This window comes from Aspergillus mulundensis (assembly GCF_003369625.1).
Source record: "Aspergillus mulundensis strain DSM 5745 chromosome Unknown scaffold_6, whole genome shotgun sequence".
In the NCBI taxonomy this organism is placed as follows: domain Eukaryota; kingdom Fungi; phylum Ascomycota; class Eurotiomycetes; order Eurotiales; family Aspergillaceae; genus Aspergillus; species Aspergillus mulundensis.
This window is the reverse complement of record NW_020797894.1, coordinates 1,173,742-1,189,581: the sequence shown is the minus strand read 5'-3', so window position 1 is coordinate 1,189,581 and position 15,840 is coordinate 1,173,742. Positions and strand designations below refer to the sequence as shown.

The 15,840-nt window shown below is 52.8% G+C and overlaps 6 protein-coding genes across 6 annotated transcripts; 3 read left to right on the top strand and 3 right to left on the bottom strand.

Annotated features, from left to right (window-relative positions):
- Positions 1–1,206: 1,206 nt before the first annotated feature.
- Positions 1,207–2,739, bottom strand: DSM5745_06568 (putative nucleoside hydrolase; the record flags this gene model as incomplete). The annotated part of the gene is made up of 6 exons (XM_026748584.1): positions 1,207–1,830; positions 1,881–2,177; positions 2,225–2,259; positions 2,314–2,483; positions 2,534–2,637; positions 2,701–2,739. The coding sequence occupies 6 exons, from the start codon at positions 2,737–2,739 to the stop codon at positions 1,207–1,209; spliced, it is 1,269 nt and encodes a 422-aa protein (XP_026602888.1).
- Positions 2,740–4,430: 1,691 nt separating this feature from the next.
- Positions 4,431–5,612, top strand: DSM5745_06567 (uncharacterized protein; the record flags this gene model as incomplete). Its single annotated transcript, XM_026748583.1, has 1 exon — positions 4,431–5,612. One exon carries the CDS (start codon positions 4,431–4,433, stop codon positions 5,610–5,612), a length of 1,182 nt encoding a protein of 393 aa, XP_026602887.1.
- A 1,233-nt stretch (positions 5,613–6,845) lies between these two features.
- On the top strand, positions 6,846–8,109 carry DSM5745_06566 (protein ERV29; the record flags this gene model as incomplete). The annotated part of the gene is made up of 5 exons (XM_026748582.1): positions 6,846–7,012; positions 7,129–7,241; positions 7,368–7,861; positions 7,914–7,978; positions 8,037–8,109. 5 exons carry the CDS (start codon positions 6,846–6,848, stop codon positions 8,107–8,109), a joined length of 912 nt encoding a protein of 303 aa, XP_026602886.1.
- A 1,108-nt stretch (positions 8,110–9,217) lies between these two features.
- DSM5745_06565 (uncharacterized protein) lies at positions 9,218–10,432 on the bottom strand (the record flags this gene model as incomplete). The annotated part of the gene is made up of 1 exon (XM_026748581.1): positions 9,218–10,432. The coding sequence occupies one exon, from the start codon at positions 10,430–10,432 to the stop codon at positions 9,218–9,220; it is 1,215 nt and encodes a 404-aa protein (XP_026602885.1).
- A 2,215-nt stretch (positions 10,433–12,647) lies between these two features.
- Positions 12,648–14,068, bottom strand: DSM5745_06564 (putative proline-rich, actin-associated protein Vrp1; the record flags this gene model as incomplete). Its single annotated transcript, XM_026748580.1, has 2 exons — positions 12,648–13,895; positions 13,955–14,068. 2 exons carry the CDS (start codon positions 14,066–14,068, stop codon positions 12,648–12,650), a joined length of 1,362 nt encoding a protein of 453 aa, XP_026602884.1.
- Positions 14,069–14,426: 358 nt separating this feature from the next.
- DSM5745_06563 (uncharacterized protein) lies at positions 14,427–15,686 on the top strand (the record flags this gene model as incomplete). The annotated part of the gene is made up of 1 exon (XM_026748579.1): positions 14,427–15,686. One exon carries the CDS (start codon positions 14,427–14,429, stop codon positions 15,684–15,686), a length of 1,260 nt encoding a protein of 419 aa, XP_026602883.1.
- Positions 15,687–15,840: the final 154 nt, after the last annotated feature.

The window sequence follows — 15,840 nt, the reverse complement described above, 5'->3', positions numbered from 1 at the left end:
GGTAATAAGAGCAGATCGCGGGCCTTGGGGGACGAAAATTGGGGCGATCGACGGCCATGATGGTGGGATTCAGGGAGCTCTTGCAAGTGAGATGGTCTGTTGGTGTCGCGTGCTTGGGACTGCCCACGCGGTACCAGCCCCGCCCCTGATTGGCCAGCGCCGCCAGCCCAGACGAAGCACGAGACCGCCTGCCCTCGGCCAACTCGTCGATGCTCTGCCTGCTCGTGCTTCGGTGTCCTGTTCTTACGGGTTGGCCTGGGCTTGTCCCTTGCTTCCGAACCTCTTGTCGGCTGCGGGGGTTATCTACTCCCAGTGTCGGCGGCAGGGAGAAAACGGAACACCAAGAGCATGCTGAGGAAGGGCTGCCGGTGATTGGTATGTCAGTTGGCTCCTTCACATGGCCTTACTGATGTCAGTAACTCGTCCGACGAGCTTTGTTGCAGGTAACGTCTCTGGCCATGGCTAGGAGCACGCATACTGAGTCTCGACACCCCATTGGGTCGTGGCTTGTCAACGGGGACTTATGGGCGGCACTTGAGGTCTTGCCCAGCGTCTTATCACCCTGGACTGTGTATCACTATATGGAGTACGGAGGGGGCCATGTCTCGTGTGAGCCGTTTCCTCCCTGGGGTGCGGTGTCGGCGCCCAGTGGCCTTGCTTTTTCTGAAGAATCCGGACCGTCAGGAGTCTTTCGTCACTGGTCACGAAGATGGAAGTGCAGGGGCCACCAACCATATCCTCCACTATACAGTTCAGTTTAAACTCAATCGCTACATCATCCTAGCCTGCTGGTAGGTAGGTGGTCATTTCGGTATAAATCTCGGCGGTGTCCGTTGTCGATAGGCGTTATACAAGGTAGGGTAGAAGCTGCCAACAGACGATTTATACCCATTTAAAATAGATAGACGACGAATGATTTGAAAGCTCATGCCCATGGAAGCGCATTATGGTGTGTCTTTTCGAGATCCTTGACTTGGCAAGATAAGAAGACGAATCTTCCTTGGCACCGGGCCCCTTTTCTCAAGAAATCCTTGGTATGAACAACGCATTCTTTCTAAAATCGGATTCTTCAGTGCATCTATCAGCTCCAAGTCTATATAAGATAGGTGACATCCATTTGTTCATATACCGTTCATATACCAAACCTATGTGCATCGAATAGACTGACGCCCCTTATTGACATCACCCATGTGACACCCCAAGGCCTCAAGTAAAGAGCTGTTCTATCAAAACCTCACCGAAGTTACCTTCAACTGGAGACTTATCCATTCTCCAGATGCGGTTTCCGGCTCTCTGGCTCAGCCACAGACCGTGGTCGCTCGAACTCTCTTCGTCCCCGTCAATGGGGTGTCGGTCTCGGCGGTCGATAATGCACGCTCCCCGCGTCCATTGACCGGTCGTCTCAATGCGAATGTCCTCTGGTGAGGTCGCTGATGGCTTCCACCTTTCATCCTCGGCAGTGAGGGCGTACCAAACGCAGACGGGGTCGTGCAGGTCGAGTTCCGCAGCGTCTCCGACTTGGTTCGCATGGAGTCGCTCGACAGTAGCAAAAGTGTGCGCCATGAATGCGGTGGCCCACTCAGCAAGCGGAGAACCAGCCTCTACCAGAGGGGTGGTTGCTTTGCGGAACTGACCGCGGTTGATACTGTGCCGTGAGGTGATATCCAGGGGGAAGATTTTGATTGTCAGTTGCCTGCTGAGCTTCGCGGGAAGATCGGGCAGACTCTTGCAAAAAGGCAGAGTGCTCTTTGGAGAAGGAGAGCTAAGGGCATAGACCCTGGCCGCGGCGAATGCGTCGGCATAAGCGTTGAACTCGGCAACGGGTGTCACCTAGCTGCGATTAGTGCTGGGAACTAGGGGTACTAATGAGCGTTGCCTACATTTCCAGGTTCGTGGACGGCTCCTCCCATAACCACAACTTCTTTGGTACGGAGAAACGCCTCTGGGTCAGCAGCCGAAGCCCGGGCCAGGTTGGTGAGAGGCCCAACTGCCACGATTGTGACCGTGTCCGGATCGTTCTCGCGCAAAACGCGAAGCATCTCCTCGTGCGCGGGGCGCTTTGAGGGTATAAAAGACTGGTGCGCTCCACAGCCTGAAGGTACGGGTTTCAGCTCGATAGGCTCGTGAGTTGGGTCGAAAAGATGCTCCCACGCGTCCTGGGGAGTCAGATGGGGGTGCTGCAGTGGTCAGTCAACTAGGAGGACATCAGAGCTTTGGCACGTACGCTGCCATGAATACCACCGAGGCCATCAATTCCATCTTCGAAAGTAAGCTATATCTTCCGTAACCATGGATGCTTAAGCTAAAACTCACGGAAGTAGTCTGCGAGCATCTTCTGGTCGTCTAGAGGGTCCTCTGCTCCGAGCGCGACAAGCGGAGGGTGAGCCCGCAATGTGTCGAAGCCCTCAGGCTTACCCTGCTCCTTTCGCCACTTCATCTCTCTCTCGAGGATATGGAACATGGAGACAACATTGCGCAGACAGCTGTGTACGTCAGGCGGCGGGCTTATAGCCGTGAACGACAGTCAACGTACCTCTTGACCTCAACATTGCCGAATGTCAAAGAAACTAGCAGAACTTCGACATCCTCTGATTTCTGGGCAAAGGCCAGCAGAAGAGCCAGAATATCGTCGATTCCCTAAATATATCTTAGCAAACATTTAACCGCATACGGAAAGGGGCTGCATGTTTATTGTCGTACTGGGTCAGTGTCAATGATGATCTTCTTCTTAGGCGCCATTTTTGAGAGTCCGCAACGAACGACCAAGGAGATATCAGGTCTTGCGAGTGTAGTAGGAAATCAAGATAGTCGTTGAAAAACGTCGGAGGGGAAATGGTGGGATAGCCATCCATGATGTCTTGGCAGCGTTATCGCAGGTCCACATTAATTATCGCCATGTAGCATTCGTCCAGTCTATCTCTTCAACTCTTGATGTCTCTGTGTTTGTTTTCATAGTCATTCCCGCAGATGATACACAGGGAAGCTTCATTAAGTCAACTGTGCGCGTGATCAGGAATCTGGAGTTCGCCATGGAGAAGCGTGCACCGGTATGCACCCAGCCATAACCTGGCATCCATTATTCCATCCTATCAAAGATCGGCCACCTCCGAAGGTAGCCAAAGAGGGGCATATAGCCTACGTAATGAGGCACAGCTGAGTCTTTGTATGCAGTGTGGATGGTCATGATTATCGGAAGAGAAGCCAATAGGACCGGAGTGTTCTTCCTCGCGGACGAAATATTCAGCCGAATTGCAACCAGGGACGCAATTAATCTGGAATGACAGGGATGCAAAGCACTGAAAGCAGTGGTTGTGGAAGATCTTCCCCGCAAATCCTGTCATTCCACCCTAAAGATCTGGACACCTTTGAGATGACAGGGGTTACTGCGTCAATGGCAATGATCAGACTCTTATGCTCGGAGTTAACAGTGGATGTTGGATTTGCACAATAGAGTATGCACTCGGAAATAAGAACGAGCAACAGAACTATACCCTACAAGCTTGCCCAAATAGTGATATTTAGACAAGAGAGGTCAAGTCGGTGAGGTCGAAGGAAACACCTTAATCTGTGGAGCTGCTGAATCAAAGACGATTGGTGACGGAAGGCTCTCCCGTGTTTAATTAGTGAAGCCCCAGGGGACGGGAATTGCTGTATGGAGAGTCCGAGCTGGAGTCTTCGCCCAGATCGCACCGTGTCCTCTTCTCTCATTCACCTCTGCCCCCTCTCCTTTTTTTTCTCTCCCACACTCCATACATTAAGAAGCAGAGGCCACTCCCAGACCTCAATCTTCTCTCAATCCCATCCGTTCTCTCTCCAATCTCCATTTCGCCTCCTCCACAATCCACCGTCGATCCAATCCCGATTGTGCTAGCTCTCCCGATGCTCCTGCGGTGACACGCCGGTTCCTTTCCAGCCGCAACGTGTTGCCTAGAATCATCGCACTCAACTGTGGCCGCACTCTTTCTGAGCACTGACAATTGCTTCAATCCTCTGACACCGAGGTCAATTCTTCGAGAACACGCTTCTTGCTGTGTACTCGGCCCAAGAGGAGAGCTGCAGCTGCACATTGCCGTTGTGTGTGACCTCAGTGTGGCAATCTGGCCTTTCAGCGCGATTTAACCGCCTTTACCCCTTTGTCCTGCAACCACTCCTGTGCTCGTACGTCGGCAACCCGATGCCTAGAGAGTGATTCGAACTCGCGAGAGATCGCTTTTGCCGCTCCTAATTTGTCGACTTGACTTGCGTCCCATTCCTCCGCCGTATCTCCGCAACATTCTCCCGCACGCTGTATTATTCCGGCAGCAAAAACTAGCTCCACCACACATTGACACGACTTTCTTATTGATTCCAACTCATTGGTAAGTTCTCAGTATACTCTCAAGCTTCAGACAACGGTAGCTGACGGTCGCCCTGCTGGTAGATTAACGATGATGAACCCTTATATCAGCTGGGCCATTGTGCTCGTTGTCGCAGGTAGCCTAGGATGGTATTATAGCGAAGTAAACACCAAACCCAAGAACCCTGCAAAGGCCGTTTTAGAAAAGGCAGAGTCCGTGGCTCCTGCGAAAAAGCAAAAACGAAAGGCAAAGAAGTCCCCCGAAACTGCTCCCGCCGCGGTTAGCGAGAAGCCCACCTTTGAGTTCAAGGCCCCCGAGGAGGATGAGGTCCCCGATGAGGAAATCGACCACAAGGAGATGGCGAAGCGGTTTGCGGCTGTGAAGAATGGCACCTCTGCTACTCAATTCGCTAGCAGCGAAAGCAAGAGCCAGAAGAAGAAGAAGAGCAAGACCGCCGCTAACCTCGAGCCTAGCAATGGCGAGCGCTCTGCTTCCCGCGTTTCTACCAGGACTTCCTCGACTACCGGAGCTGATGCTGACGATGATCTCTCCTCCGCTGGCTCGCCCATGGTCAACCCTACCGCCGCCGGTTATGTGTCCGACATGCTTGAGGCTCCTGCCCCCGGTGCCTCCGTCCTCCGCGTGACTGGCAACGTTGACTCGAACTCCCAGAAGAAGAAGGCCAAGGCCGAGAAGTTCAAGGAGGTGGAGACCAAAAAGCAGCGTCAGCAGCGTCAAAAGAACGAAGCCCGTAAGCAGGAAGTTCAGGCCGCCGAGGAGCAGCGACGCAAGCTACTTGAGAAGCAGCTCCACACTGCCCGCGAGGCTGAGCGACGTGAAGCTAAATCTGTGGCCGCCAACGCCGCCGCCAATGCCTGGGCTCCCAAGTCTACCAACGGCACTCCTCGCTCCTCCCCAAAGCCTGAGCAAGCCCCCAAGGTTGAGCTACTGGATACCTTTGAACCCAGCTCGACTTCCACCCAGTCGCCTGCCACCTCTCAGCAATGGAATCAAGGACTTCCTTCAGAGGAGGAGCAAATGCGCATTCTCGGCGCTGGTAACGGCGATGATGCGTGGACCACAGTCGGCACCAAGAAGCCCAAGAAGAAGAGCGGAAAGGCCGATGAGAGCGAAGTCAGCGCTTCTGAAAGCCAGCCAACCCCTGCCGCTCCTACCCCTGTTGAGCCTAAGGTCAAGGTGACCCCGACTTACCTCCCCGATATCCTTCGATCCAACCAAAAGGGCCACCCTCTGGACTCTGACTGGGCTGCTTGAATACCCTATCCTCCTCCTAATTGCCACCCTTCTGAGTTGGATCAAATCTCCATCATTCTCGGACACGACTCCTACTTTTGGGGTACTCTCCATCAGGGACTGTACTTGCTACTTTTGGTTCCGGCGTCTGGGTGCATCATTATACCAAATCCACCGCGTATATGGCGGCACGGATTGCTTCAGCGACAGCTTCAGCGAGAGCAAAGACTCAACTAGATAAGCTACGCCGAAGCTCAAGAAGAACGAACCGGCACGGCACGAAAAAGACCTTCAGACTAGACCCATGTATTCTCACCACCTTGTTTTGAACCCTATTCTCCTACTTCATCGCACACATACTTTTGTTCCAAATTGGAGTGTTATTTTCTGGTTTCGGCCTATCCTCAGAGAAAAAGGGGACCTTTTCTTCAGATTTATGTATTCTAAATTTTGTACCGTTAACAGACATTGCATCGAACTTGGAGAGTGTATGATTTCGAATTATGACTAGGAGTATCGATTCTAACCTTGGGTATCTTGTTATTCAATTATCGAGCTCCTATGAACATCCTGTGAACAATCTAGGGTAAATCACAGATCGGATGAAGATCAGGGCGTACCTTGCTGTGGGGTCTATTCAATCAATCTGCCGCAGGGCTGTTTGACTACTGTCTCTGAGTGTCTCATAATTTGGAAGTGGCCATCCATAATTTCACGACCAAAATAGCAACGAGCGCCTGTTCGGAAACCCGTGTCGGCACTTTCAAGGCTGCATGAACTGTTATTGTGTATCTACTCCGTACTCCGTAGATAATTTGCCCGGATAAGTATGAAGGCATGAAGAATTGAGGATCGACGAATGGCGTCACTGGGGAGTCCGAGTCTGGCAGCCACATCCCAAAGCGGACTAGCGCCACGTTCCGGGTATCGTGGCCTGAAAGTCCAAAGTCACGGGCCTCGGCGGAGTGCCAGTAAGAGACAACTATTCATCAATTGGCATCTCAACGACTCTTCGACTTCTTCTCTCCTCGCGTCCTTTCTTGTTCTTTCTCTTCTTCCCTCCTTCTTCTTCCTGCCTATATAGGTTGGCTGGAAACATTGTTGCTCTCATCCGTCAATTGCATCATTGATCTCCCTGTTTGGACTTGGACCCTGTCTAGCGGCTCCCGCTCTCTCCCCTCCCGAGAGTCCCTTTGAAACCATCGCTATTGTCAACTACTGCTCTCGCGCACCAACCACCTCTACACCCCTGCCATGGCGCAAATTCGAGGTACTGCAGGCTACAACCTTGGCCACCAAAACCCGTTCGGTGGCCCCGGCAGCGCAGCTGCAACAAACGACCCAAGCCCCTTGGATACCATCCGTGAACACACAAGCAAGATCGAGGATTGGCTGGACACCCTCTCGGATCCTATCAAGCCGTAAGTAGTCACCTCTGGCGCCTTATTTTTTTTAGATTCGAGTCGGTGCAATTGCTGGTATACCAGATCCTCGGGGTTTCTCAGAGCGCAGCTGACAACGTGTCTTTTCTACCCAGGTACCTGCCCGCCATCGGTCGTTTCTTGATTGTCGTCACTTTCCTCGAGGACAGCTTGCGCATTCTTACACAATGGAGCGACCAGCTTCTTTACCTGCGTGACTACCGCAAAAGTAAGCTTGACGGCCCTTTCTCTACCCCTCGCGTCTACCGGGTAGATTTGCCCATGGACGGCTATACCATGCAACAAGCTTCAATCAACCCAACTATGACCGTTTTCTGACGTCCTGCCATTGCAGTCCCCTGGGGTCTCACTCACGCTTTCCTCATCCTCAACGTGGTAACTATGACGATATGCTCCTTGCTCGTGATTGGCCGTAAACACGCGGAGATAGCTGTCGCCGGTCTCCTCGGTGTCGTTATTGTCCAGGGCCTCGGTTACGGACTCATCTTCGATCTCAACTTCTTCTTGCGCAATCTGAGTGTTGTCGGTGGTCTGCTCATGGTTCTGTCCGACTCATGGGTTCGCAAGAAGTTTGTCCCCGCCGGACTGCCCCAGCTGGATGAGAAGGATCGCAAGATGTACGTCCAGTTCGCTGGTCGTGTCCTGCTTATCTTCCTCTTCATTGGTTTCGTTTTCTCCGGCCAGTGGGGTCTGTGGCGCGTGGTTGTCAGTCTGTTTGGCTTCGTCGCTTGCGTCATGGTCATTGTCGGCTTCAAGGCCAAGTTCAGCGCCATCCTCCTTGTCCTGCTCCTGAGCGTGTTTAACATCCTCGTCAACAACTTCTGGACCGTATGTATCTCAGTCGCATTTAATCTGGGACTAGAAACTGATAACGCTTTAGCTGCACCCCCACCATCCTCACAAGGACTTCGCCAAGTACGACTTCTTCCAGATTCTGTCCATTGTGTAAGCTACCCTAGCTCTTTCCAAATTATGAGCCAGGACTCAGACTAATCTTACATAGCGGAGGTTTGCTCCTCCTGGTGAACATGGGCCCCGGCCAACTGAGCATGGACGAGAAGAAGAAGGTCTATTGAACAAAACATAACCCATATTCCCATTGGGAAGAACAAGACGAGACGATACGGGGCAAACGGAACGAGATCAAGATCATTTCCCTCGGAATCTTATCAACGCGACTTTCTACACTCCTAAATATCTGCAGTGCGGGTTTCCTTCAAGCCGCACTACCTACTATATGAAAACAACAAGCCAAAGCAAATCAATCCTACAAAAGAAGAAATTATACTTATCTTTCTTGGAAAGTTCTTATAAAAGCAGATCTGGCGCTCACTCATCGGTTTCTAATCGAATTCGAATGGGCCTTTTCATCACGTGGTTTTATTTCCGGAGTACATTATTCTTACACCGAGCTCAATCTAAGTTTATGCGAGAGAGAAAGTAAACTGGACATGGACATGGACGTAAAACAGATATGCTATATGCAGCACTCTTTTGGCGCAGATGTCAATGTTATGAGGGGCTGAACTCGCTAATTGCCAATTTAAGTCCCGATATATATTTCTGAACTGCCAGGCTAACAATACCGCGGCTCTACCCTACTTTTACATAGACAAAATAAGTGATTTCAAAATGAACATTGGATTAGCTTTTATTCCAGAGAGGATACAAAAATGCTAGTGCAACAACCAAAACGTGCTCGGGGTGGAAGGGAGAGACAAAACAGAAACAAGCGCCAGACATGCAAAGAGGATTCGCTGCCAAGTATGTATGTGCTCAATGATAAGGGCTTGCAAAAGTAATGAGAATCGGTAATGAATGGAATGTAACGCGACATACAGTAAAGAAAAGGAGCGTTGTGGTCGCGCACTCTGTGCAAGTGAAAAAATGTAACGGGGTCAATTTAGAACAAAAATGGATGAGGATGAGCACGTTATTATGCCCACCAATGATGCGGTTGGGTCTATACAGGTCCGGCCGTATAATATCCTGTTCCGAACGAAATCGCAGTGCGCCGCGGATGCATACAAACTGGGTGATGATAGGAGGTAGAAGGGCAATGCACAAGTTCGCTACCAGGATACAATGTCCAATTTTGACGCTATACCGCCCGATGCATAACCCAAGAATTGCCCACTAACGTATGATGAGGAGGTACGAGAGGAAGGGGGCGGGGCTTTTGACTCAGAAGTCCATACTCCATCGGAATGGCCGTACTCGCTCCACTTGACCTACTTCAAGATCATGCGGATCCGGAAGCTCAAATTGTAGCATCTGGACGTCCTTTTTGTTGTCCTTATGTACTGAAGTCAAGGCTCTTGATATGGCAGGGCGTGAGACATCAGGGTGATCACTAGGATCTTTGGAATGAGGCCGCGAGATGGGAGTGGCGGGCGAAAGAAGGGAGTCCCTTGGCGATTCAATGTCTGAATCGTGCACAGAGGACATGGTCGAGCAAGAATCGGATGGAGAATAAACGGATGACGATATGACGAAGTGTGATTCATCCTTACCGTAAGCATAGAAAGCGGGGGATGGTGCGCGGGGAAGATCTTGCGTGGCCGACTCCGGTGTTTTAGGAGAACGAGAGGGGAGGGTGGAAAGAGACTCAGGAGACTCAAGACTGCTCTCTGTGGTTAACGGAGGTAGAGTGTGGGTATGTCCGCTGCGGCGCAAGGTTGATTTGTCGCTACCCATCCGCATACTTCTGTGCTCGACGGGTGGAGGTGGAGCCGCTGTACGACTCCGGTCCTTTCCAGACATGACCCTAGCACTAGGGGGAGGTTGAAGCATCCATCTTGTTTCAGCTCTACTCTTGGGTCCGCTGACGATGGGTGGGTGAAGATCATTGACCGGAGGCACACGGGTGATGCAGTATTTGCTCGGGGCTTTGGCGTCCATCTTGCCCTGGCCAGAGATACCAACCGAAGAGCCCATGACCTCGACCTCTTCGCCCCATAACGGCTCATCTTCGCGCTGATACCGGAGCATCCGGTTCCAGCGGTCACCTAGGTGCCTAGAGCCAAGCTTGCTCGACCGCTGGGGTGATGCGTGGGAGACCATGCGATCATAATCTTCACCAGAGCCGGCGGAGTACTCTCCTGTATCCCAACTGTCTATCCGGTGATGAGTCGTGTTTGTCCGATGACCACCTCTCCTTTTCGCGCCATTGGGACCTAAAGCGATCTCCTCCATCCACCCCGGGTTCGTACTGAACGGAGTCGGCTGCTGGAAAGGCCGAGGCTGGTCGGTAACGATGGCATCGCTCTGCTGCTTTTCTCTTTGCGAACGGGCACGGACGGCTTCCTTCCTGCGCTTCCTCTTGCCCATGGAATCGGCACATGGAGTGCATGTGACATAATAGAAGACGGCGGATTGCGCGCCCCGGAAGAGCCACATGTTGTGCTACTTTCGGAGAGCCGCGACAGGGTATATCGAGACGGTGGCCGAGATAATCTAGTAGTCCGACAGCGCAACTTGGGATTGACCCAGGAGTGCCGAAACGTGAAGGCAGAGATCCGTAGTCAAGGCGATCGAGAAACACATGAAGGGCATCAGTCTAGGAGGCTGGAAATCGGGAGTGGCAGGAGATTCGGAAAGAGGTATGAGGGGCGAATAATAGAATTAAGAGGGGGTAAATAGAGAGCAATTATTCGGAGATCGGCCAGCGACCTTGCAGCGGCACGGAATTAAGGAGGAAAAAGCGAGGACTGAGGTGAAGGAAAGTAAGCAGCAAATAAAGGACGAAGAAAGAGGAAGGAGCGGAGGAGCGGAGGAGCTGCAGGACGGTAAAAGACAGGAAGACGCCAAACAAGCGTCGTGAGGGTTTGGAGGAGGGGAGGAAGGAAGTTGAGACGTTGGAAGCGTTGAAGCCTAATCTCAGGGGAATCTACTCCGGGAACCGCACTCTGTCGCAGTAGCCGCTCACTACCGCAGCGGGGCCGCCCCTTAGCCAGACTCCAGAGCTGTCACGGTGTTGATCACTTGAACGCAGGTGGTCCTTAGATCTGCTAGATCTGAAAAGTTAACTATATCGAGAATTGGAGGGCAGGCTTCCTTTTATGGACTGCTGCCCTGGGCCGGGGTGCAGGGCCAACTCATCGTGCAATGGGACAAGCCTTGGCCGGCATGAAACGCTCGCTATCGGACATGATTCAAGACGAGTTAGCCCGTGTTACTCCGTTTAGACCGTCTAGTGGCCCCTCGCGATTGCGTAGCACTAATTAGAACGAGAACCAGTGTTGGAGTAAGACAGCAGAGTCGATAAACAGAATGTAAGCCTCGTTGCTCATAGTTAAGCCCATTGTACATGTTCTCTAAGAGTATCCCACTGTTGCTGCTGGGGGAAGATAAATTAGGTATGGAGAAAATGTCTTTATCGCGCCCTGCAATCTATTCCCTGATAAGCCTCTTGTGTCCAAATGCATGAAGACCATCCACATAGTCGCGAATGCGAATCTGTACACGCACCACATACATTATGGCTGCAGAACCGACCGCAGTATGGAAGGTGGCGCCCGGTACGGGTCTTATGCCCAGGCCAAATGAGAAGCAATCATCCGTGCATCTCCATTCTCGCGAGACCAAGCACAAGCCAGCGCGCCATCCCGCGGAACGAGGAGTAAGACGAAGAAGCCGTTTGCTCAACCATAGATCGCACACCGCTGCTCCAGTTGGCTGCACAGAATGTACGGACACCATTTCTCGGAAAGTAAATCGTATCGCTCGTCGATGATACTCCGCAATCATGCATTCTTGGTCCCTCGCACCACCTGGCCTTTTACTTTGGCCCAGTCGATGTCCCGGTCAATTGCCTCGTCCACTTCACCGCATACAACCACGTTGTCACCCCTGATCAGATATAATCCATGTTCAATCTGTGAGCTGGGTTCCGGGTCATCGGGGGTTCGGATAATTCGCTCTATCGTGTCCAGGAGGACAAGATTTGTGAGTTGGTCTGTCGAAAGAAGCGTTCCGAGGAGTGTTCGCCCGTCGACAGTGAGGATTAGGACTTTCTCTAATCCGGGGAAGAACTTTGTTAGCTACATCCTAAGAGAAACATATTCTTGTGACTGGACTCACTGTTGATGTAGGCGTTGATCGACATTGCGCTGGGTTGTAGTGGGCAAAAGATACAGTATTGGAAAAAGGTGACCGGTGAGACAAAGTTGTAAAGACAGCCTAAAGGTTCAAATCTTGCGACACAATATTGACCACGGCTTTGGTGTTGGTATACAATGGGTTTAGAACTCCTTCATCAACTGTCGGCGATTGTTTTCGGCGTTTCTCTGCAAGCCCGGGGATGAACAGGTATAGTAACCGCGAGATGAAGCAAGTTAATCTTGACTAGGATCGCATAAGGATGCAAAATTGTTGGCGTATTTAGCAAAGAAGTATAGGACGTGTTGGTTGATGCTTCAAGCTCTCCGCGGCCGGAATCTGAAAGCTCACAAATCACGTGATTGATCACTACTTTACTACGGAATTAACAAGCTGCACAAATGTATCCTGCGCATTTTTATATTTACAGTTGGTAGCACTCTTACTAGGCTCTGGCTATGCTCTGGGGTAGACTATGCGATTGTGGTTACAGTATCAATTGCTAATACTCCATTCAGCCGCCTAGTGCGCTGAGATCCAACGGCACACTGCTTCCCCTGCCGGCCCGGTATCGTTTGGTGCCGCCCACAAACGGCCGTGGTTTCGGTAGTAGCCCCTCGTTCTGGAACTTGAATCGGGTATCTTCGATCCGGGTACTCCCGTGTGCGCCTAGGCTAGTGGCACTTGAGCCCGGTGTTGAACCACCGTTGGAAAGAGTATAAGCGCTAGGGGCCAGACTTGAACGGTCCGGGATATGGCTTGAGTGAGTTTCATAGGAATATGGCCGCGATGGTGGTTCGCTAGGGGGTGCGGACGGGGGCAAGGACGGGGGAGCAGATGGAGGAGGTGGGGGAGGGGCAGATGGCGCCGAGGCAACCGGTGGAGGAGGCGGAGGTGCCGAGGGGGTCTGATTGCTGTGTCCAAGAGCATTTCGCGCAGCTTGAACAGCTAGCGATGCCGGCGGCGCTCCATTTGGAAGTGGCGGCGGAGCTGGAGCAGATGGAGGAGGTGGTGGTGTGGATCGCGTAGGTGGTGGTGGAGGCGGTCGAGGCGCGGCCGCTGCAGGTGGAGGAGGTGGTGGTGCAGCCGGACTAGCGGACGGGGGAGGAGGAGGTGGTGGAGCGGGAGCCGAGGGTTTTCGCAATGCGACTGGTGGCTTCGATGAACCTGGCAATGGCGGGGGTGCGCGTGGCGGCGGAGCTTCAGGTGCTGATTTAGCCGAGATATTGGATGCCGTGGAGGATGGCCTCGATCCCGGCCGTGGAGGAGGTCTCTTCAGATTCGCAACCAACGGATTGACAGGCGGAGCTGGCGGTGCTTCTGTAGAAGGCGGCGGCGGTGGGCGAACGGCGGGGATTCTCGGCGCTGAGGCAACAGGCGGCTTGGGCACCCGCGACGTTTCTGAATCCGACAGGTATGGGGATGCATCCCGGTTGGCCCCGGTATCAACACCTCCTCGACTGCGAAGCTTGGGCATTCCTCCCGCAAAGAGTCCGGCAAGTTGAGGGGCAGCTGGGGCTGCCGTACTGCTATCGCTCCCCGGCCCTACATCACTGCTACTTCGTGCCCGATTCGCGCCCTGTCCGGGGACCGGGGGTGCAAGACCACCGGGAGGCTTCGCCATTCCAGGAACAGGAGGCGCGGCCCCGAGCGGAGGCCCTGACGATTTGACGCCCCCACCCGCTAGCTGCGGTGCCGATCTGTCATTGGTAACAGCCTTCTTCAGCTTCGTGCCTTTTGAGATATCTGAGAGTAGCGCGCCCTGGTATGGCATTAGCGGCTGGACCGGAGCGGAGGTCTAGACACATTATGGAAACTCACCCTATCTTTCCCACCCCCCGGGGGTCTTGCTGGGAGATTCCCTGCTGGCGGCGGAGGCGGAGGAGGACCACCACCAGGGGGCGGCGGGGGAGGTGGTGGTGGAGGGGGAGGCATCTTGAGGGAACAATAGCGATAGGAACGGGGATGCTGTGAATGCTGTGATGTTGCAGCCCAAGGACGTCACCAAGCAACAGACCTTAGAAAAGAGAAAGCATGAGAGCGCTCAGCGTTTTCTAAGCCGGCGCAGATTCTTTTCTGACCTAGGTCTGTCAAATAAATAAAAGACAAAAAGAAAGACAACAGAGAGTCGACAGGATAAGGAGATGACGATGGTGGCCTGGATGGTGGGTGGCGGTGCCTGTAGGCGGCAGTAATGTTCCGCCTTGTCGCGCGTTCTGGGCGGCTGCTGCGCCCAATAGCTTCTCCACTCGATCAGTGACTTGAATTCCAAGACTTAGGCTATATCGTTGCGATGAGGGGCATTGCGCTGAACGGCCAGAGGGCTTCGAAGCCCGACACACTTATCTGCCAATTATGCCAGATATCCGCCGCACCGGCTCTCCGTTATCGCCCTCAACCCACCCGGTCGTATGCATCGGCAAGCAAGGCCACCCGCAGGCTTCAACGCGGGCAATGTCTACCGATGGAAGCGCTGAAGACTCCCCTGACGCCATTTCTACCTCTGCGAAGATACAAGTCGACCGAGTCCAAACCCGCCACTTTGTCTGATCTCAAAGCAGTACTGCGTGTGATCGAACGCAGCTCTAAAGAACTTCGCGATTCGCAAACCGTGCCTGCGAACGATGCAGTTATCCAGCTACTGAAGAAGTGCCTCGCTGTCGCCGAAGAGATTGCGCAGCCAAACCATTCTTCGAAGGAGAATGACAATGAGATCTCGTCCCTCCTCAACCTCGAGGAACAGAACACAAAAAAGGCATCGAAACCAGCCCCAAATGTCGAGATATCCCAGCCCTCAGCGGACGCACTCTGCCGCATCGTCCACGAACTTTTAACAGACGAGAAACTTTTCATCTCACCAGAAGCTCTGTCCTTCTACGTCAAAATCCACACCCTACTGAAGAGACCCGAGCACTTCCCTGAAATCTTTCACCTCTACGCAAACAAGCCAATTCCCGAGGAAAACAGCTCACCGATCAAGTACCTCAAACCCAACCCGAAAAGCATCAACAGCGCCATCCCTGTCGACCTAGCCAACATGGCTCTTGATATCGCAATTGAGCAACGGAATCTCGGCCTCGTCCTTGCAATCGTCGATAACACTTTCTGTACCTCCGCATTCCGCCGAGCCAAGTTCTTCCGAAAGGCTGCCGCACCGCTTGGTGTGCTCGCAACGACGCCCCTGGGGTGCTATGTCGCTGCAACTTGGGCTGCCAGTTTCCAAAACACGATGGACCCGAGCACGGCCACAGCGATTGCTTTCGCTGCCACGCTTGCCTACGTGGGTGGGACATCGTCCATCGGAGTACTGGCTATTATGACGGCGAATGATCAGATGGAGCGGGTTGTCTGGCTTCCCGGGGTTCCGTTACGGGAACGCTGGCTGCGGGAAGAAGAGCGGGCTGCTCTGGATAGAGTTGCACTCGCCTGGGGATTTAAGGATATCTATATGCGGGGAGAGGAAGAGGGAGAGGAGTGGGAGAGCCTAAGGGAATTCATCGGCATGAGGGGGATGATTCTGGATAAGACGGATTTGATGCACGGGATGCAATAAATTGCACTATAGCCTATGTACCACTATATAACTTTTGTGATTGTTCAAGCAGTCTTTTGATTAACACCCCACAAGTCTTTACAACTACGGGACCAAATGAACCAAAACTAGGAACAACAAGTGAGTATATTCAGCTACCTAAAGCAGACATAAT